Here is a 24,093-nt window from a genome sequence, read left to right on the forward strand (position 1 = left end):
ATACCTCCAGAACGCTTCGAGTCAGAAAACCTAAAAATGGTACGCATATTTACCTTCCAGAGATAAATCGAGTCCATCATTTGCGAATTTCTAGTATCGGTCATGGGCGTCCGTTTTGGGAAGGGCAACAGTTATTTTATAGCATAACTTTTTTGTCTTTAACTTTTAAGCATTATTGACTCTGTATTATTAAATTGCGAGGTATTCTAGTACTAAAAGGTACACCGTTTTTTAAAAAAGTAAGTTTCAAAAATTTTCGTTTTTTGACTTTAAAAAATTTAAAAATATTAAAAAGAAAACGGTGTATTTTACGAACTTAACGCAAGAGTACTGGCTAAATAAGCGCAGTTCCCAAGGGCCATAAAAGAAGAAAAAAAGCAAGAATAACTTTTGGTACTATAATATCTCATGATCTAATAATATAGTATTACAAATGCTTAAAAATTCAAGACAAAAGAGTTATGCGATAAAATAACCGTTGATCTACCCAAAACTGACTCATATGACCAGTACTAGAAATTCGCAATTAATGAAATCGATTAATCTCTCGAATATAAATAAACGTACCAGTTTTCGTTACTCTCAATAGGTTTTGGTTATTTTTTTTTTAAATTAAAAACACGAAACATTTTCAAATTGATTTTTCTAGAAAACGATATGTCCTACTAACTAAAAGTAAGAGTACCTTTTAGTACTAGAATACCTCATAATTTAATAATCTACAGTAAAAGATGCTTAAAAGTTTAAGACAAAAAACTTATGCGATAAAATAACCGTTACCCTACCTAAAACAACGTCAATGACTGATACTAGAAATTCGCAATTTTCACTTTTCTGACTAGAAACGTTCTGGAGGTATTTACGAAAAACTAATTACAAGACGCTACATATTTTCAAATAGCTTTAGCTCCCTTAGGAAGCATTTTCGGACTAGGTGAATTGGATGAAATTGTCATAAAATTATCTCAGCAAACTCCTGTCTTCGTTTTTCAATAGAGTTTCTGGACACCCTGTATATTGATCCCATAATTTATAAAAATACTTCCCCATTTTTGCTCTGAATTTATCACTATTTACAGAGGTAACTTATCCGGTGTTTCACCGCTTATTACTTTAAAAATAAAAAACCGGTTATAAACGGGACAAAAAACAACAGGAAAACCAAATATTGCGGAGTAAAAAACAACGGTTTTGGGTTATGTCCGGTATAGTCCTGACGCCAGGGTGGGTACAACGGCCTCCTTAATTCAGATGGACTCATCCAAGTTTTTTTTTGTATTTTGACCCGTAGAACACGAATTTTTTGGGTAACAGTTGATCCGGATGTCGATAAGATTGTTATAAACAAAGAACTTGAGGAGTTACATAACAGCGATTTTCCGCAAAACAAAACATTTTTTTTTTGTATTTATTGGGTAACTCTCAGCAGAAAATGATCTTACAAGTTTTTTCGTAAAATGCATAGTTTTCGAGATAAACTTGGTTGAACTTTCAAAAAATCGAAAAAGTATAATTTTTAAACCCGAATAACTTTTGATTAAAAAACAAAATAGCAATTCTGCTTACTGCATTTGAAAATTCAAGCCAAATTCTATCGGTTTTGATTATTTGCATTGCTAAAAATTAAGGTTTTTTTTTATAAACAAAGCCATAAACACATAGTGTTTCCCGTGCCCAATGCATGCGTTTTAATGTACGTAAATCTACGTAGAAATTTTGCATGCGCGCCTACTCGTTCGATTTCAAATGGGAAATGCATTGAAAACATCATTCAATCATTATGTGTTTATAGCTTTGTTTAACAATAAAAAATTAATTTTTAGCAATGAAACTAATCAAAACCGATAGAATTTGACTTGAACTTTCAAATGCGGTAATCAGAATTGCTATTATATTTTTTAATCAACAGTTATTCGGGTTCAAAAATTGAAATTTTTCGATTTTTTTAAAGTTCAACCGCGTTTATGTCGAAAACTATGCATCCTACGAAAAACCTTGTAAAACATTTTTTGCTTAGAATGACCCAAAAAATACAAATAAATGTTTTGTTTTGCGAGAAATCGCTGTTATGTGATTCCTCAAGTTCTTTATAACAATCTTATCGACATCCGGATCGACTGTTACCCAAAAAATTCGTGTTCTATAGGTCAAAATACATAAAAAAACTTGGGTAAGTCCATCTGAATTAAGGAGGCCGTTGTACCCCCACTGGCGACAGACTAGTAGGTTTTTCTCATCCCTATTTTTAATAGAGGTTTCATTTCTCTACAAATAGTTTCTCATGATATTTGACGTAAAATAATTAGGGAAGCAGGAATTCAACAATTTAGATTATCCCATTGAGTTTCCTATGGCCTGTTTGACGATTGATTCACCACTAGGTAGATGTATTATTATTATCCTACGTCCAATACTGGATATGCGATTTTACTAGTATGCTCTATTATTTAGAGTTTATGCTGATCATTTTTAGCTTTTTTGCTTTTTTCTTGAGCAATGCTTTATCATGGCCATTGGGACATCCTCTACTCTGTTAACAAAATTAATATACTTAACATTACTACCTGCCTTTTCAGTGCACTTTTAAGCAGCTTATACAAAACTATTACGCAAAAGTTTTTGAGGTAAAGATTCTGAGATAATTTTCCAACCACTCAGAGTCGGCAATTTAAGTTTAGAAGCTAATGACGGTATATTTCTCTAAATTTTCCGTATTCACATCTGTTTATTTATGACGTTAGTTTAAGAGCCACTTATCTTGCTCAATGAGATTCACTGAGTAAGAAGTACGGTTAAAATAGACGTAAAGTATTATGAATAGTAAATATATGCGAGACTGGAACTATAATCCTAAGACAAAAACAAAAACTATATGTGTCATCTTCGAGGAGCGAGGACGTGTATGTATTTATCTTGGGTAGTTATATGACTCAAAGATTTCAATAATAAAAAAATATGAAAAAAAAATTTAAGAAACGCTTTTCTTTAGTTAAGAGTGGCCAAAATTAAAAATATTATAAAAATCAACTAAGAAGTAAAAAATAAAAAAATCAAAATAGAAGGATTATTCGAAAAAAACAGACAGATTAAATATACAAAAATCTGACACATTCGTTAAACAATTGACAAAATCTAACACATTCGTTAAAGAAAAGCGTAAGGCGCGAAAAGTAAAAAAGTATTTATCCTCAAACCGTTTATTCGATGAAGACGCGCCCCACGCTTTTTTTTAACGAATGTGTTAAAGGCGGGTATACATATGCGCTCTGCTCGGTGTGCGAGCCGCTCGCGCGCAGCATATTTGTTAGATTAGTACGTGTTTTCAAGTGGCACACAAACGGCTCGCACACGGCGCACCACGATCTAACTTCTGTCGACTTTTCAACAAATGCTTTGATGGTTCGCAATACGTATTTGGACGGGTTTGCGAGTGGTTGGTTTTGGGGCGCCTTAGTTGAATATTTGTTAGTAATGGAGTGGTCGGAAGAAATATCAAACTTATTGATGTTTACCGTGGAAAATGAAAATGAGATGACATTGAATATATTTAAACATGTTAGCTTGCAACCCCCAACTTGCAACCAACTTGCAACCATCTTGAAACCAACTTACAACCAACTTGTAACCAACTTGCAACCAACTTGCAACCAACTTGCAACCATCTTGCAACCAACTTGCAACTTAACTTGCAACTCAACTTGCAACTCAACTTGCAACCAATCGGAATGAAACCAAACACTTCTCGATGAGAATAGGAGAAGCTACTCCCGACGTCGGCCGATATCGGATCTGATCTGATCGGAGAAAAACGGATCCAATATAGGCACCTACATTTAATATTAACCCATTAGCGCCCAGCGTTACCATATGGTAACGTAAAACACATGATTTTTAAAAATTCTGCGGTATGCCCATGGAATTAGTCAGCCACATATTTTGAGAACTATCGTTTCTAGGAATACTTCATGCACCCATAAAACGTAACGGATTCGTATTTGAGCCTTTTTTCAACTGTCGTGAGATAATCATATGACAGTGTGGTTTAAATTTATAGAAAAAGATGGACGTCCTTTTGCGTAAGCAATTTTTGATAGTCTTCTAGTAACTATATTTGCATATTAAAAAAAAACTAAGTTTATTATACCCCAATTTATTATAAATTGTTGTATTTTATCAACAATTAAATGTAGCGAATTCGGTAGGAATAGTCAAAGTGCGCCGTTACCATATGGTTGCGGTGGGCGCTTACGGAGTCATAGTCTTATTTTTTTTTCAGTCGTGGATTTTTGTTAGCAGAAGCGATAGTGTTACTGGTGCGATGGAAAGATAACTCTGTTGTTACAATAGCATCTACGAGTTGTGATGGTTCAGTATTGGGCACGATAAAAAGATTTTCTCATGAAGAAAAAGGCCAAATTCAAGTAAGTCGGCCTCACTATATTACTGAATACAACAAAATATGGTGGGTGCCGACTAGATGGATCAAGGTGTTTCAACCTACAGAGTAGCAATTTGCAGTAAAAAATGGTACTGGCAAATTGTAACATGGTTGTTGGGTGTTGCAGGCCATAATTCATGGCATTTGTATATACAGGGTGTCCCAAAAGTAGTGGAACGGTCGAATATTTCGCGAACTAAACATCGGATCGAAAAACTGAAAAATACGTTTTCAATCATTTTCAAAAATCTATCCAATGACATCAAACACCAACCCCCACTACACCCCCTGGAGGTGGGGTGGAGGGTAACTTTAAAATCTCAAATGGAAACCCCTAGTTTTTCTTGCAGATTTGGATTCGTTACGTAAAAGTAAGCAACTTTTATTCAAGACATTTTTTCGAACTGTGGATATATGGCGCTATAATTGAGAAAAACGATTTATGCTGATACCATAGGTAAATTATAGAAACGGTCTAATGTCTCGAGAAATACACTTCCAAATGAGAATTTAAAAAGAAGGTTTTTAATACTTTTCGAAAACCTATCGAATAACACTAAACATGACCCTCCAACCCACCCCCTGGAGGTGGGGTGGGGGTAACTTTAAAATCTTAAATAGCAACCCCCACTTTTTATTACAAATTCGGATTCGTCATGAAAAATTAAGCAACATTTATTCGAAATATTTTTTAGAATTGTTGATAGATGGCGCTTTAATTGGAAAAATACGATTTATTAGCGCCATCTATCAACAATTTTAAAAAATGTTTCGAATAAATGTTGCTTAATTTTTCATGACGAATTCGAATCTGCAATAAAAAGTGGGGGTTGCTATTTAAGATTTTAAATTTACCCCCACCCCGTCTCCAAGGGGTGGGTTGGAGGGTCATTTTTGGTGTTTGTCGATAGGCTTTCGAAAACTATTAAAAACTTGTTTTTTGGTTTCTCATTTGGAAGTGTATTTCTCGAGATATTAGACCGTTTCTATAATTTACCTATGGTATCAAGATAAATCGTTTTTCCCAATTATAGCGCCATCTATCCACAGTTCGAAAAAATGTCTTGAATAAAAGTTGTTTACTTTTACGTAACGAATCCAAATCTGCAAGAAAAACTAGGGGTTTCCATTTGAGATTTTAAAGTTACCCTCCACCCCACCTTCAGGGGGTGCAGTGGGGGTTGGTGTTTAGTGTCATTGGATAGATTTTTGAAAATGATTGAACACGTGTTTTTCAGTTTTTCGATCCGATGTTTAGTTCGCGAAATATTCGACCGTTCCACTACTTTTGGGACACCCTATATAAAAAAATATATCCTTGCAATCGTTTAGGAGAGAATTGGCTCAAGTTCTCCTCGCAAGGTATGGAAGTCGTCTCTTATATACAGGAATACAGGAAGACCTAGTCTACATAGACAGAACTTGCCAGATCTTCATTTTGATCGCTTCGACCATTTGTAACATCAAGCAGTAGAAGGCGATGTGCTGGAGACAGATGTACAGTACAACATCTGGATGAACAATGTGTAATAAATGCAACGTTGGTTTGTGTGTTAATTGTTTTATAGGATACCACACCGGACGATGAAAATATTCTCAAATAAGTATTTAAAAAAAAATTAAAAATGTTGGTTTCAACGATCCTAAAAATTCCTTAAACGCCCAGCGTTACCATATGGTAGCACCATATAATTTAAAAAAAAAAAAAACAGGAAACCGAAAAATTTGTTTTTTGGATTAAATTATTAACATTTTCATCAAATTAACCCTAAAAGTAAAGATTTTTAAATAAAAAAAAAAACTTGGGCGTTAATGGGTTAATTATCTACAATTACTAAATGTTCGTAAGTTTCCTCTGGATCGCAACAGGTTCGTCAAAAAAAAAATTTGAAAAATTTTAACGAACATTAACCGCGCCACGAACGCGCGGCGCTCGCACGGCGCGGAGTTCGCGGCGCGGATATGTATCTCCGCCTTAATATTTTTCCAATTTTTTAACGAATATGTGAGATTTTTGTATATTTAATCTAACAGTTTTTTTCGAATAATCGTTCGAGTTTGTCTTTTTTTATTTTTTGCTGTTTAGTTGATTTTTTTATAATATTTTTAATTTTAGTCACTCGTAACCAAACAAAAGCGTTTCTTAAAAATTGTTTTTTTAATTTTTTTAGTTTTTACTTTTTAGACTTTTTAGTCTTACACTTTTCAAATATTAAAATATATCGTCATGTTTAAAAGGCATGTATAAGATAGACACATGTTTTGCATTTATATCAACATATTATATGTATATATGTTACGGTCAATGATGTAAATTGGACATTGACGTTAATGGCCCGGCATTGTCGTGAATGTCCATTTTCCTTGGTTATTAACGACAATGCCCGTGCATTAACGACAATAACCTTAAATATTGGCCAATGTTGTAAAAACTTAACGTAAAATTAGATTTTTCATCAATAGCCGGTCACTGACGACAGTGGCCAGAAGCAAATGGCCAATGTTGATAAATCGATGCCTCAGAAGCCAATCGGTGTAAGTCAATAAATGTTTAAAATGAGATACTAAGATATTTCTGGAAATAGTTGCAGAAATATAAGTAGGTAGTTATTAAAAACAAATAAAACATCTTTATTTATCATAATATGGGTAACATATTCATGAATACAAACAAGGAAATAATATTTTTATATACAGTATGGTGTAAATGAAAGGAATAAATTCGTTATTTCGTAAACCGGCGACTTTAAGGAAAAATCCCGAAACAGGTCGATTTTTATTTTTAAATTATGATATTTTGGCATATATGGCATACTAGTGACATCATCCATCTGGGTGTGACGACGAAATGGATGATTTTTTTAAATGACAATAATAGGGGTCGTGTGCTTAATTTATAGTATTTAATTCAAAATACATTTTACTGCTGTCATGAATCAGAAAAAAATGTTTATTCCACAAATAAACAATGATTTTTCGCTTAAATTAATATTTAAACTTCCAAGAGGCAGGTGGCTGGTGGGAGCTGGCTTGATCATTGAATTTCATTCTATAGTGAATTGTTGTTTTTTTAGCACCCTGTGTTCCCAAAATATTTTTCTCTTCTTTAATTTCACTTATTCGGCTATTGTATTCGTCACAGTTTAAAAATAATTTATTGTGATCACGTTTTCACTTGACTATTAAGTTTACATAATTATTAAAACGAGTGCGCACATCGTTGATATCCATGATAACACTTACTAAGTAAATTTACGAGTAATTTCAGCACGAAAACAATACACAATATACACACATGAGGTAAAAAATAGTAAACCTACACATAACCTATCTTTTAGTCAAAATTTAAACATTGACCGATTAACAACGGGCGTTGTCGACATTGGCCGGGCAATGAGAGAAATGTTATCAAGAATTTAAAATTATCATCAATGTCCAGTTTCTATGGACAATAACGTTAATATCCGGCCATTGTCGATTTTGGCCGGCCAATAACGTTATTGGTCGGATTTACGTCATTGTCCGTAACATATACATTGTACATTTTCTGTAATTTATTCATATATTCCTTAAATGGAAATCGTTATTTACACCCATTACAGTTTTCGTAGTCTTTCCATTTCTTCAAATGCTTTACTATTGTACGGTGTAAACCCTGTTAATAATTCGAATTCGAATGTTAATTGTAGCACGAAACGTCTCTACCGGTGATTTTTCTAAGACTACGTTAAAAACACGAATTTTTTTAATTCTAGTTTTGGTTGAAGTTGTTTCGAATCGTATTGAAATTTGACACGAATAAGTGCCGTTGTTTATATAAACAAAGATATGAGCGTTCATATCGTCGCCGTTTAGGATGTTTATAAACATGATGTACAATCATGAAAAGTAGTCGGAATCGGCAAAAGATTGGAAACTTTATTGCTTATTTATGAAGCATAACGTAAACAATTAACGTAAAATCTGAAATTATGTGTAGTTCATGTAATTAGCTACAATCTGTAAAAGTGTCAATTTTCTATATTGTAAAAAATAAGAGAATTAAACATTTTCCATTAAAATCTATTTTTTTATTTAAATAATTAATAAACATAAAACAAAATTTTTATTGACTCTTCGTGTATTTTTCCCGCGAATGCATATTATTATGTCTCCAAAATTTCATTCATTTGCATTGAAGAAAAGGCAGTCAAATTAACGTCTAAAAATTTGACCCAAACGATTGAACTAAAGCGTTTAATAAAAATTAAAAAAATGTAGTAGGAAATATTATCTATAATTATTAGAATTAAAACAAAGAACTACTTAAACAATGCAAAGGACAGTTCAAAATAACAGTTTTGTATCGTTATAAACGTCATATCTGTTTATTATTTCTTTTATTTCAATCTCTATCGATTTTATTCATTTAGTTACGTATGTTTATAGTCTGGATTTCTATGCACAATGCTTATGGTAAATAATACAAGCAGGACTACAGCAAGGTCTCGTTTTTAGACCAGAGCGCATCTGTAAAAATATTAGTACATTTGGACGTTGAGAGGTGACTCAAATTTTTCTGCAGAAATTGCTTGAAAATAACTCAAGTAATAATATTTGAGTTATTCTCCCTCTCAAAAATGTCCGGAACATTGTTTAAATAATCAAAATATCAAAAAATGAAGGAAAAATTCGTTTTTTTCTTGGTTTTTTGATTATAACTTTAAAAGTATTAATTTCCGAGAAAAGTAATTAAATTTGCTACAATAGAGAATTGGTTATAAATTTAAAAAATAGTCACCCTTGTTGCAAAATAGCAATAATTGTGAAAAACCCATACAAAAACAAGTATTCGCATTTTACGTTTTTCAACCATTTATGCTACACTTAGGACCTTTGTTTTTTACCCATAAAAACCATAAAAACCTTAAGATACAGTAAAACAATACTGTAAATTTCATTAAGATCGGTTTAATAGATTTTGCAAAATAAATTTTGCAATTCAGATTTCGTAAAAATATTCATTTATTGAAAATGTTACAGGACTGAAAATAAAGCAGATAGCAAGTTGAAATTTTTTTTTCATATAGAAGTGTACTGTACCTTTCATTTGCAATTTGCAAAATTAAAATGGATTAACCACCACGGCGTCAGAATGTTTTTTAAATAAACATTAATTATTGGTGCTACGCGCAAGGACAGCAGATAGTTTGCTCTGATTGGGCATTCCAATGACATTTGATAATGATTGATACTTTTAATTTTTATAATATTTCGATATAAATAAATAAATTTGTTTATTGCAAAATAAAAACACATACGCTATCCTTTGAAATAACACTTTTTTAGCAAAAACTTTCTTTGTTCATATATTTTAACTTAGAAAATAAAAGTTTATTATTTTTAAACATATGCAATTGTTTAAAAAATATTTCACAAACAATAATAAAATTAGTTTGATTTTTGTGTAATTAAAATATTAAAATACAACAAAATATAGAGTAAGAAAATAATATATTAGATAAAGATTGAAAGAAATTTTGGTGGAAATCAACGTGTGTGAATCGAACACCGCCGTCCTGCGCGTAGCACCAAAAATTAATGTAAAAAATTTCCGATGTTAATTTCGCAAATTGCAAATGAAAGGTACAGTACACTTCTATAAGCAAAAAAAAATTCAACTTGCTATCTGCTTTATTTTCAATCCTGCAACATTAAAACAATTTTTTTTTGCGAAAGCTTAATTGAAAAATATATTTTGTAAAATCTATTAAACCGATCTTAATGAAATTTACAGTGTTGTTTTAGTATATCATAAAGTTTTTCTGGGTGAAGTACCAAGGTCCTAGGTGTAGCATAAATGGTTGGAAAACGTAAAATGAGAATACTTGTTTTTGTGTGGTTTTTTTCGCAATTATTGCTTTTTTCAACAAGGGTGACTATTTTTTAAATTTATAACCAATTCTGTATTGTAGAAAATATAATTACGCAACTTTTATGTAGGTAAAACTTTTCTGAAAAATAAAGAGCTTTAAAGTTATAATCAAAAAACCAATAAAAAAATTTAATTTTCCCTTCATATTTTGATTATTTAAACAATGTTCCGGACCATTTTGAGTGGGAGGATAACTCAAATATTATTATTTGAGTTATTCTCAAGCAATTTCTGCAAAAAAATTTTAGTTACCTCTCAACGTCCACCTCAAAACAGATGCGCCTTGGACTATTTATGCGGTGGATACGTTCTACAGAAAAGCGCAAATAAAAAAATCGCATAAAAAAGACTTTACTTGCATTGAAAAAGTAGGGATACGTTCCGAAAATTTCTAAAATTACATAAAATGGTGGACGTTTGCCCACCGAAAATTATATGTCTTTGATATTTTTTTGTCTCCATTGGGCCAAATAAAATATTAAACAAGAAATTAAAAACGCAGACTGACGATATTGAGATTGCAAAAATCTCTTCTATTGGAACATAAAACTTTACGACACAATTCAATGTTTCAATCCAGAAATCAAAATGTGCTGTTTATTATATTGCAACTTGAAATCAGCAACATTTTAAATACTTAAACATTTAAATATAATTTCAAAACAACTACGGGTTATACCGTTCAATGCGAAACTCAAATTGATGTAATAGCTACATATCATGTCACAAGGGGAATAACCAAATTTCAAACCCTAAGATTACTGACATGTGGACGGGAATAGTTAAAATTAATTCCTATTATTTGTTAAAACATAATTTTTTTTTTGATGAAATACAACTTCACTTCAAGCACAACTTCAAACTCGTATTAAAATAATCCGGATAAAAAGAGACCTTACTGTATTTTCTTTTTAAATATGAACGAAATATCCAAAAAGTAAATAATTTTGAGAAAAACTTTTTTGTGATTTTCTTTTTAAATTGGTATGCCTTTTTTTATTTTTGTGCTTATTTGGTGTACTTTTATATATTATTATTATTTTTGAAGTTTACCTAATTCTTATATGATTCTCTTCTCCAAAACATAGTCTAAAAAAGCCTGTCAAAAAATTATTAATTTTGTCGAAATTTTTGTAAATATTTATTTGTCAATATTTTCGCTAATATTACCTATGCACCAATCCATTTTTTAACTTTGAATTTATTTCAGATATTGTCTTAAGCCACATGAATGTTTACATGATATTGAAATTAAAAAAAAAATCAGCAAATTTTTTGAGCCACTGTGCAGATAAATAGAATTGGTGAAAATAAAAATAATCAGTTTTTCTGTTTCCTGAAAAATCAAGTTAATGTCGTTTATGCCGTTTTGGCTTGGCGGCGTCGATGTGGCTTTCGGAATGAAGGTGGCACACGCGAAGTGACCTATGGCGAGTAAAACACATACGCTTTGACATTTCTCAATATGTAAACAAACTGATGGCCGTGTGGGTTGCGGCCACTAAAAATAATACACCCACAGTATCTCCTACTGGTCGTAAGAGGCGACTGCAGGAGCAGCTGACCGCTGTCCCTACCCAACATTCCATCTCGTCCTATACCCAACTATTTACCTAGAACCTATCTCAGCCACACCCCGAGTGTCGGATGTGTCGGATGTGTCGGATCTTGACCGTGTTTGACTGGAAGAGGTCCATTTTGCGCGGGGGTGTGTACATGTCGCGCACCCTACACACAAACCGCGTAACTTGCGCCGCTCTCCATTCATACACTCCTAAATTCCTCAATACCGAGTGATTGCCGGTATAAGCGATCTCCCACTTGCTGACCAACGGCTTCGGGCCGATGAGTTGGTAAGTGGTAGGACACTCTTTTGTCCTGGAGTTGAGAAATCGGCTTCGAAGGCGGAGGAACTATTAAGTAGTCAACGGCATAAGGATGTGGAAAGCCACGGGATGACTACCACATTATATATCCCTAGTAAAACCATCATGACGAGTAGGAGATTTAAAGATGATATGCCATGCGACCCGATTAGCAGCCGGCGTCGTCGAGTTTCCGGGCTGGACGATGTGAAATCAGAGACCGGCCACGCAACGGTGGGAACCAGGCCTTGCGTGGAAAATATGCGACTGGATAAAACAAATGAAAATGTCAGAAAATATACTGTTAAGATAGCTACATGGAACGTAAGAACTCTTTATCAGACTGGAAAACTAAACAACGTAATTAATGAAATGAAGAGGCTCAAAATTGATATTCTGGGGATGAGTGAAATAAGATGGCCAGGTAATGGTAAGTGCGAGAAGGAGGATGCAACAATATTTTTTTCAGGCAGCAGAGAAGAAGATGTCAACCATAGGCATGGAGTAGCGGTTCTAGTAAATCATAAAATCAGAAAAGATATAAAAAATTTTATTCCATATTCAGAACGCTGCATGTTGATCCAGATAAGTGCGCACCCTCTAGACATAAATATAATTCAGGTTAATGCTCCCACATCTGAGAGTACTGATGAAGAAATTGAAGAGTTTTACGAACAATTAGACGAAATCATAAAAACCTAAAGAAACAAGACATAACCATGGTAATGGGAGATTTTAACTCCAAAATAGGAAAAGGCGAAGTCAGTGATGTAGTTGGCAAGTATGGGTTGGGAACAAGAAATGAACGAGGTGATCGACTAATACAGTTTTGCCAGGAGAAAAAACCTAATTATCACTAATACCTGGTTTAAGTTACCATTAAGAAGATTGTACACTTGGAGGTCACCACAGGACAAGTCTGAGTACATCGTTAGAAATCAGATAGACTTTATAACAATCAACAAACGATTCCGTAACGCAATAATATCAGCCAAAACATATCCTGGAGCTGATATAAACTCTGACTATAATCCTCTTGTAGCCCAATTACGAGTCAGACTAAAAACCTTAATCCAGAAACAGAATAACAAAAGATTAGATATGGATCAACTTAGAAATCCCGAGATAAAAGTCAAGCTTACAAATAGCATTAATAGTAATGTGGCTTTAACAACCAATACTGATGATATTGAAAGAGACTGGATCAACATAAGGGACGCTATATACAACGGTGCGAAAGAAGTAATTGGTGACTACGAGCGGAAGAAGAAGAACGAATGGATGACAGATGAAATATTACACCTCATGGAGAGAAGGAGGGAAAACAAGAATAATCCCGAACAATATAAAGAACTGGATAGAACTGTCAGCAGAAAGATAAACGGATCCAAAGAGAAATGGTTACAAGAAAAATGTCAAGAGATAGAAGAGCTAGAACGAAGACACGATAGTTTTAACATGCATAAAAAAATTAAGGAGTTTACTTATACTTACAAGAAAAAACAGTTTGGTAAGTTAATAGATGAGAACAACAAACTTATTGTAGATAAAGAAGAACAGTTAAAGACATGGGCAATTTACATAAAAGATTTGTTTACGGATTATCGTCATATTTCTACGAACACTCTTGATCTGAATGGACCAAAAATATTGAAAAGTGAGGTGATAAAAGCTATAGATCAAACGAAAGATGGGAAAGCAACAGGATGCGATGAAATACCAGTCGAATTTTTAAAAGTTTTTAACGAGAACAACATGAATGTAGTATTGAAACTGTTCAATAAGATATACGATACTGGTCAAATTCCATCGGACTGGCTGAAATCTACATTTGTGCCCCTTCCCAAGAAATCCAATTCTAAGACGTGTAGCGAATATCGCCTTATAAGTTTAATGAGTCATACCCTTAAAGTATTCTTGCGTATTATCCATTCCAGAATACGAGCAAAATTAGAACACAGCATAAGTAAAACACAGTTCGGTTTTAGATGCGGTTTTGGAACTCGAGAGCCCCTATTTGCAATACAAGTCTTGATTCAAAAATGCCTGGATCAACAGAAAGATGTTTACGCCTGTTTTATCGAACATGAGAAAGCATTTGATACTATCAAACATGACAAACTCATAGAACTATTACATCTTTCAGGACTTGACACTAATAAGGACATCCAGATTATAAAAAATCTATATTGGAATCAAACAGCCCACATAAAGAATGGACATATGGTGAGTGAAAACATAACCATTTCTAGAGGGGTTAGACAGGGCTGTATTCTTTCGCCACTTCTTTTCAACCTGTACACGGAACAAAAATTTCTAGAGGCACTGGAAGAGTACAATGAGGGCATCAAGATTAATGCCGTACCAATAAGTAATTTTCGATATGCAGATGATACTGTTATGCTAGCCGATAACATCGAAGATTTACAGATGATGCTAAATAAAAGTAAATATGAGTAAATAAAACTGGCAACCAATTTGGACTGAAGATCAATAGAAAGAAAACTAAATTTATGGTGATCAGTAAAAAGAACATTTAACATATCGACCTGAATATTGAAGCCGAACGTATTGAAAGAGTACACCGAGTTAAATATCTGGGATATACAGTAAATGATAAGTGGGACCCAGACGTAGAGATTAGGATCCGAATTGAAATAGCAAGATCCAAATTCATAAAAATGAGAAAGCTCTTAAGCAACCGCAACCTAAGCGTTAACCTCCGATGGCGCGCCACAAAATGCTATGTACTCTCTACGCTACTTTACGGAGTAGAAGGGTGGACGTTAACAGCAGCAACTATAAAGAAGTTAGCGGCTCTAGAAATGTGGCTGTATCGACGCATACTGAGAATTCCTTGGACAGACAGAGTGACCAACACAGAGGTATTGAGACGAATGGGTAAAGAGTTGGAATTGTTAACAACTGTTAAAAGGAGGAAAGCGTCATACCTGGGCCATGTGTTCCGTAATGATAAGTACCGTCTGCTACAGCTTATCGTCGAAGGCAAGATTGAAGGTAGAAGAGGTTTGGGCAGAAAGAAGAAATCCTGGCTGAGAAACTTGAGAGAATGGTTTCAAATACCAGAAGCTGCGAACATAATACATGCGGCACAAAACAGAGAAACCTATCGTTTGATAGTCGCCAGCCTTCGGTAGAAGACGGCACATAAAGAAGAAGAAACAAACTGACAAAATACTTAATTCGTTTGCGTTACAAAATTAATAAATTTGAATAGATAGTTTGTTGGGAATGATCATAGAAAAAATAGTGTATACAACTTGCATTTAATTATTATTATGCAGCTCGTACTGTTTAAGAAACTCGCTTCATAATGACCATCATTAAATGCTCGTTGCATAATAATATACTATTGTGGTAAAAAAATATTGGTACCGTTTCATATATATCGTTAATAACAATTTTTTAAGTCTTTCTTATAATCTTCTTTTTGAGTTGAATTTATACATAACCTTCATTCAACTTTTTTTCAAAAATATCATTGTACAGCATTGTCTAAATTGTCTCAATGAGTTTGCAATAAGCTACAATTTAAACAAGATTTAATTGCATGCAATTTTTAATTAAATCAAAGTGAAACGTTTAAATAAAGCACTGACCTAGGCGGAGAAGGGCTAGTCCATGTCGAAATCGTAGGCCTTTCCCTGAACGCAGGTGGCGAAGTTTCGACTAATTGTATTTCGGGCGGAGTTCTGAAAGTACATTACACAGTTATATGTGACACAACTTTCCGGAAAACTGATTTTCTAACTGGATTTTCACTTACCCCGAAGCCGGAGAAGCCCAGGCGCTCTCTTCATCAAGTAGACCGTTACTGCAAAAGAATTCGTAATATCAATTTTTAATTGTTCTTTTAAGGTAATTGTCAGAATGGAAACAACTGGTTTATTTAACCCTCTATGTCTGAATAATACATATTATGATACAATAAAAACTGATCAATATTTCTTAGAAAATAGTCTGCAGCAAAATTAACAGTAGCGAAATGAATATTGGAAATTAAATGTAAGATAGAGAAAGCAAGACCTGCATTTCAAAAAATGACCAAGCTATTCAAATGTCATGACTATCATTACTCATAAAAGTCAGGTTACGGCGATGTTATATCTTTCCTATACTGTTGTACGGAGTTGAGTCGTGGACTTTCATAGACGCCACCTGCAAGAAAATTGAGGCTTTTGAGATGTGGCTTTATCGTCGAATCCTGAAGGTATCTTATACCGACCACGTTACTAATGAGGGTGTTTTGCTGAGAATGCAAAAAGAAAAAAACTGTTAACCACAATAAAAGCAGCCAAAATTGAATACCTCCGTCACATCATGAGAAACAGCGAAAGATATGAACTACTGCAACTAATCTTGCAAGGAAAAGTGGAGGGAAAACGTGGACCAGGAAGGCGAAGGATTTCCTGGCTGAAGAATCTACGCACATGGTTCAACACAACAACCACAAGTCTTTTTAGAGCAGCAGTGTGCAAAGTACAAATTGCCATGATGAAGATGAAGAAAAAAAAATGAATATTGAAAAGTTTATTATTATTTATACACGGTATTTTCTAACGAATGGGTCATAGCTTAACCTTCAATTCCTATAGTTAAAGTAGGTCGATTTAGCTAACTTACTTCAGTACGAAAGTTTTTGATTGATTGCAAATTCAAAGTCATAAATTTCTTATTTCAAAACATAAGTACATACTACAATATTATTTTTATATATACATAGGTACATGGTGTTGCGTTTTTTATTTTGTTTTTTAAATATTTTACTGTTTTTTTAATATATGTTTTAATTTGGGGTAAACACTTTTTTTATCAAAAATGAACAACGATTTTCAATAGTTTTTTACTTTTTTTACTTTTTTTTATTTTTCTTTTTTTGTTAATGTTTTTTTTTATTTATTTATTTTTTTTGTTATTATTTTATTATGTTTTTTTTATATATTTTTTTTCTATTTAATTTTTTCAAACTATATTTAGAAAGTATGCTTATATTGTATTATACAGTATGGTGCAAATGAAAGGAATAAATTCGTTATTTCGTAAACCGGTGACTTTAAGGAAAAATCCCGAAACAGTTCGATTTTCATTTTTAAATTATGATATTTTGGCATATATGTCATACTAGGGACGTCATTCATCTGGGCGTGATGACGTAATCGATGACGTTTTAAAATAGGAACATGGGTCGTGTGCTAGATAATTTGAAATAAACAAATATTTCAGAAATAAACATTGCTTTTCAAATAAATTCAATGTTCAAGCCAGCTTCTGCCAGCCACTACTTCTTTGAAGTTTGAACATTTAATTTAAACGAAAATCAATGTTTATTTGTGATAAAAACATTTTTGTCTGATTTCTGACAGCCATAAAATGAATGAATTTTGAATTAAATAAATTACATACATTCTTCTTTTTTTGTCAAATAATTTAATTAAAATTTTTTTTGTATAATTTTTTTTTGTATAATTATGTAAATGTTTATATTATTGAATAGAGAATTGAACAACCTTTCAAATGAGTTAGAACACGACCCCTATTCTTATTTAAAAAAAAATCATCGATTATGTCATCACGCTTAGCTGAATGGCGTCACTTGTAAAACATACAGGGTGTGAATCGTAAAACGGGCCATAGGAAACTCAATGTAAAATTTTAACTGTTGAATTCCTGCTGCCCTAATTGTTTTACATCAAAAGTCATCAGAACTTATTTGTAGAGGATTGAAATATGTATTAAAAGCAAAAGTTACAATTGTTCTACGATTTAAACACATTCCAAAATATTGAAAAATATAATGTATTTACCGCAGTAGGTATGTGTGGGCATGTTAGGCCACACGTTACTACATATTTAACTGACAGTGTGCACACTATTGACTGAAGAAAATATCTTTATTTTTAATACGTTCTGCTTAAATGAAATAAAAAATTGACAGTTCAAATTGTTAATATAATAACTCCATTGTCACCAAATGCAACATTATACACATCATTGCACTTTGTGTGGCCTAACTTTGGCGTATTACTCTGAAAATTGTAATATATTTTTACAAAATTTTGAATAATTATTGTTCGTAGAACAATTTTATCAGTTGTTTTAAAGACAGATTTCAATCCTCTACAAATAGTTTTTTATGACTTTTGATGTAAAATAAATAGGGAAGCAGGAATTCAACAGTATAGAATTTTACATTGAGTTTACTATGGCCCGTTTTTCAATTCACCACCCGGTATATGCCAGAATATCATAATTTAAAAATAAAAATCGACCTGTTTTGGGATTTTCCCTTAAAGTCGTCGATTTTCAAAATAACGAATTTATTCCTTTCATTTGCACCATACTGTATATTATATTATTATTTTTAATTATATTATTCTATTATATTATAATATATTATATAATATAATATAATATAATATAATATAATATAATATAATATAATATAATATAATGTAATATAACATAATATATTATATTATTATTTTTATATATTTTATTCTATTATATTATAATATATTATGTTATATTACATTATATTATATTATATTATATTATATTATATTATATTATATTATATTATAAAAATAAAATGGGATAATACCCGAAGGTTGGCTGTATACCATCTAGTTAAATAAAATTAACATGAAGTAAAACTCCCTAGTGTAGTTGGTATATTTAATAAAAATTCAAAAAAATTTTAAAAATCCAAACGGATTACGTTCAAAACGTTTTCGGACTTATCAGTCCATCATCAGTGAACCTAAAAGTAAGTAATCTCACTTAGTAAAATTGAAAAGGGTAAAATTTTGAATGTTAAAAATTGAAAAGTGTGGTTACGATTACTTACTCTCTGTCCTTGCTAAATAGCCACAATGCCAAACACTGGTCAAGATGTATGTTCTAACTACATGGTGAAATCTGTTAAACAATTTGGCTTACATTGGATGCCAACGGATTAGTACTAGGTACATGATGCTCTACTCCATTAATTAAGAGATTTTTTATTATTAGGTCTACATTGAACTACGTTTAGTCTGTCAATGATTTAGAAGGAAGTTGAAATACTTCAAATGTCAGTAACATTGACATCCAGGAAAGGGAATTTTTAAGGTATTAACCAAGGTCAAGATCCAATGTGGTTACGGAAATTTAAGTTTAAGAGTGTTGGAATTTTAATTTTTAATATTAGAATTTAAATTTACTATTTTAATAAAAATATTACAACTATTACTATAAACTTGACTATAAAATTAAATTTGATCGAAATTATTGTCATAATATGGTAATGAAAACAAAATGTATGATAGAATTATTGGTTAATGAAAGTTAATAAATTTTGGGCCTAAAATAGCCTTGGGGGTGAAAGTTAAAATGTTGAAGTGATACAAAAGTTGTTTAGTGTGTATAGAAATATAAATTTGTTAACTGTAATGTTGGTTGTATAAGTCTAGTAAGATATTGATTCTGTATGAAATTAACTATTTAAAATTGGTGAGAATTGAGGTAACTGATATAAGATTGTTAGGTGAAAAATATAAATAATTGACGGAATGTGAAAATGTGTTAGTTATAGTCAAAAATATAGGAAATATAACATTATGCATAGAAAAGAAAATGAAATTATTTGATTGTAAAATTAAAACGAAGTTGATAAAATGTGTAAATGAACAAAAGATTCAAAAGAAGTGCGTCAGCCCTTTAAATAACTCTATCACCCCTAATACCACTTCGTCTATCATAAACATTCTCAAAATTTGTCTATCTCAAGATTACTTTGTTTTCAATAACAACTTTTACCAACAACCTGATGGTCTAGCAATGGGTAGTTGCTTATCCCCGTTCCTAGCTGATGTTTTTATGGATCATTTAGAATCCAACTATATCATAAAAAATACTGAGATTTTACACTGGTTCCGTTATGTAGACGATTGTTTACTTCTTATCTCAGGCGATTCCAACTCAGCACAGAATTTACTTCATAAAATAAATCAAATTCATCCAAAAATCACTTTCACCATGGAACTATAAACTTCTAACTCCATTAATTTCTTAGACCTTTCTATCACCAGACTAGATGACCATTTCAACTTTGGGATCTACCGTAAACCCACTCAAACAGATCAGGTAATTCATTCATCATCTAATCATCCTCTTTCCCACAAACTTTCTTCATTCCGTAGTTTTATCCACAGATTAAATTCTATTCCTCTTTCATCTACAGAATTTAACAAAGAATTAAACATCATTAAACAGATTGCTATAAACAATGGTTATGACCCTGATATCATCAATAAACTCCAACATAAAAGAGAGCTCAGATTACTTCAACAGTCAGCTTTTTCTTCTTCTTCATCTACAACAACTCCGATTTATGCTTCATTGCCTTTCCATAACCCTAATCTATCTGAAAGAGTTAAATACATTATTACCAACTCCTGTGATAATATAAAAATTTCTTTTAAAGTTAATAACACCCTTAACAAGAGTTTGACCAATACTAAGGATCCAATCAACTACATGAACCGTAGTGGTGTATATAAACTCTCTTGCTCAGATTGTCATGCTACCTACATCGGTAGAACTTGTAGATCTCTTGCCACCAGATCCCTAGAACATAGTAAGAGAGATACTACTTTCTCTTTCTCACATAACCTTAAAGTCAATAGACATGAACTTAAGATTCCTGAGGGTGTCCAGTTGGTGCACAATATACAGCAGAAAAACACACTCCGATTGGACTTGTATGAGGATTTGGAGATTATCCGAGACTTGAGGTCCAGTCCCAATTGTGTGAATAGACAAACCTCCTTTAATCGCAATTTTACTCCCATTCACCGTCAACTTTTTTCCTAAATTCCTTGTTTTTTTCAATTTTTCTTTCACACTTAGCAACTTTCCTGACCTCACCCATAAAACCTTTAACTTAACCTTCTTTTTCATTCTTTTTTCATACTTCACTTCCTCCTATTTCCAAAATCTCCTTTCATACTAATCATTTACTCTACAACCCCCAGTAACACCAACACAACTAATTCACCCTTTGCCATTTTCTCACCCTACTTTTCCCTTCATAAATCATTGACCTTATCTATTTATCTATTCGCCTCTTGGGTCTTTACTTCGTTCGTTGGTCTTTTCCAAAATGTTTTACTACGCTATTCATTTAATTCTTCTTTTTCATACAGGTCCTTTTTCCTTTTAATTTTATATTTCTTTTTCTTGTTATTTTTCTTTTAAAAAAAAATTTTTTTCTTAAATATTCAAAAAGAAAATTTTAATGCATTTAACTTTCTAGCCACTCTAATCTCTAACTTTACAACTTTATTCTTATTTTACTATTTTTAACTTTTAATTATTTTACAAATACAGTTTGTGTCTTGTGCATCCGGCTGACGCACTTCTTTTGAATCTTTTGTTCATTTACACATTTTATCAACTTCGTTTTAATTTTACAATCAAATAATTTCATTTTCTTTTCTATGCATAATGTTATAATATCTCCTATATTTTTGACTATAACTAACACATTTTCACACTCCGTCAATTATTTATATTTTTCACCTAACAATCTTATATCAGTTACCTCAATTCTCACCAATTTTAAATAGTTAATTTCATACAGAATCAATATCTTACTAGATTTATACAACCAACATTACAGTTAACAAATTTATATTTCTATACACACTAAACAACTTTTGTATCACTTCAACATTTTAACTTTCACCCCAAGGCTATTTTAGGCCCAAAAAATTATTAACTTTCATTAACCAATAATTCTATCTTACATTTTGTTTTCATTACCATATTATGACAATAATTTCGATCAAATTTAATTTTATAGTCAAGTTTATAGTAATGGTTGTAATATTTTTATTAAAATAGTAAATTTAAATTCTAATATTAAAAATTAAAATTCCAACACAGTCTTAAACTTAAATTTCCGTAACCACATTGGATCTTGACCTTGGTTAATACCTTAAAAATTCCCTTTCCTGGATGTCAATGTTACTGACATTTGAAGTATTTCAACTTCCTTCTAAATCATTGACAGACTAAACGTAGTTCAATGTAGACCTAATAATAAAAAATCTCTTACTTAATGGAGTAGAGCATCATGTATCTAGTACTAATCCGTTGGCATCCAATGTAAGCCAAATTGTTTAACAGATTTCACCATGTAGTTAGAACATACATCTTGACCAGTGTTTGGCATTTTGGCTATTTAGCAAGGACAGAGAGTAAGTAATCGTAACCACACTTTTCAATTTTTAACATTCAAAATTTCACCCTTTTCAATTTTACTAAGTGAGATTACTTACTTTTAGGTTTACTGATGATTTGATGATGGACTGATAAGTCCGAAAACGTTTTGAACGTAATCCGTTTGGATTTTTAAAAATTTTTTAGAATTTTTATTAAATATACCAACTACACTAGGGAGTTTTACTTCATGTTAATTTTATATTATATTATATTATAATATATTATATTATATTATATTATATTATATTATATTATATTATATTATATTATATTATATTATATTATATTATATTATATTATATTATATTATATTATATTATATTATATTATATTATATTATATTATATTATATTATATTATATTATATTATATTATATTATATTATATTACATTATAATATATTATATTATATTATATATTTTATTATTATTTTTACTTAAAAAAGGAATACCATATTCATCTCGCTAAACTCAACCGTTTTCGAGATATACCGAATTTTTTGCATATATTATCATTGTAGTTACACCCGATAAATAAACTTAAACTACAATAATTTTCAAAAATGTATCGCAAATTTCTTAAAATGGAATTTGCAATACAATGACATAAATATGAGAACTTGCATATAACGGTTCCAAGTTTATTTTTCAGGTGTAACTACAATAATATTATACAAAAAATTATGTTACATCGTAGATTTAAAATGCGTTTATTGAAAAGTGCGTTTATGAATGTGGTATACTTGTTTTAATAAAAATATTATGATAATAAAAGTTTTGATTCAAAAAGTATGGAGAGTGGAGGATAAAAAAAAATTAACGTATTTAATGAGCGCTGAAAGACGTATGTGGCGCCCTCTGGGTAATACATCATTTTTGGTGGCGACTTTAGATGTCTCGTCCCAAATAACTCCCTGCTTACCAAATTTCGTGTGGTTGTCCCATGTCTGTCAGGAAATATTCAAGAATAAATAAAATAAAAGTTTAATTTGGACACCCTGCATTTCGGGTATTATCAACTTTCGTACTAAAGTAAGTTAGCTTAAATAGACCTATTTTATGCTTAGGAATCTAAGGCTAGGCTATGGCCTATTCGTTACCAAACACCATGTATAATTAGTATACATGATATAGCCTTGCAAGCGTTATTCACGGCTACGACGTTCCCGATAAAACAGATATTCAAGATGCTCTCCGTTCAGTTTCAAGCCTTTTCGTGGCGTTCACGAAGGTTGTCAATCGGGGCTATGAACTGAGGCTGTTGAACAGCACGTTGCGTTGTGTTGAATATCAGACGGGGATCGGTACGAAAAATAGCCTGCTTCAGCATTCCCCATATGTACGTATCAGGCGTTAGTTCTGGTGAGTGTGATGGGTATGAATAATCACTGCTACGCGAAATAAGGCGAACCCCAAAATAATCGCGCAGCATTCGGAAATACTGGTCGTGTGGAAGGTTGCTCCTTCCTGCTGAAGCCATTGTCGATTGAGTGGTAGCACTCCTTTGTAACAGTTAACGGCGTTCCATAGTTTACTTCACTGAAATTAGAGCTTCACGATGCGATACAATATCGATACTTTTTAAGTATT

General features: G+C 31.9%; 1 protein-coding gene across 15 annotated transcripts in view; it reads right to left on the reverse strand.

The window, feature by feature from the left end:
• LOC114337883 (prominin-1) overlaps positions 1 to 24,093 on the reverse strand; it is a 940,102-nt gene that overhangs the window by 217,311 nt on the left and 698,698 nt on the right. For 9 of the 15 annotated variants that reach the window (XM_050658562.1, XM_050658559.1, XM_050658568.1 and 6 more), the window contains exons 17-18: positions 16,005 to 16,052; positions 15,838 to 15,930 (exon numbers count right to left, since the gene is read on the reverse strand). The exons of 1 other annotated variant lie outside the window; for it this stretch is intronic. In XM_050658562.1, the coding sequence (XP_050514519.1) occupies positions 15,838 to 15,930; positions 16,005 to 16,052 (141 nt within the window). The remainder of the gene's footprint in view (positions 1 to 15,837; positions 15,931 to 16,004; positions 16,053 to 24,093) is intronic. 5 more of the 15 variants (XM_050658567.1, XM_050658566.1, XM_050658572.1 and 2 more) reach the window with 1 other exon arrangement.

Source organism: Diabrotica virgifera, chromosome 8 (assembly GCF_917563875.1).
Source record: "Diabrotica virgifera virgifera chromosome 8, PGI_DIABVI_V3a".
NCBI lineage: Eukaryota > Metazoa > Arthropoda > Insecta > Coleoptera > Chrysomelidae > Diabrotica > Diabrotica virgifera.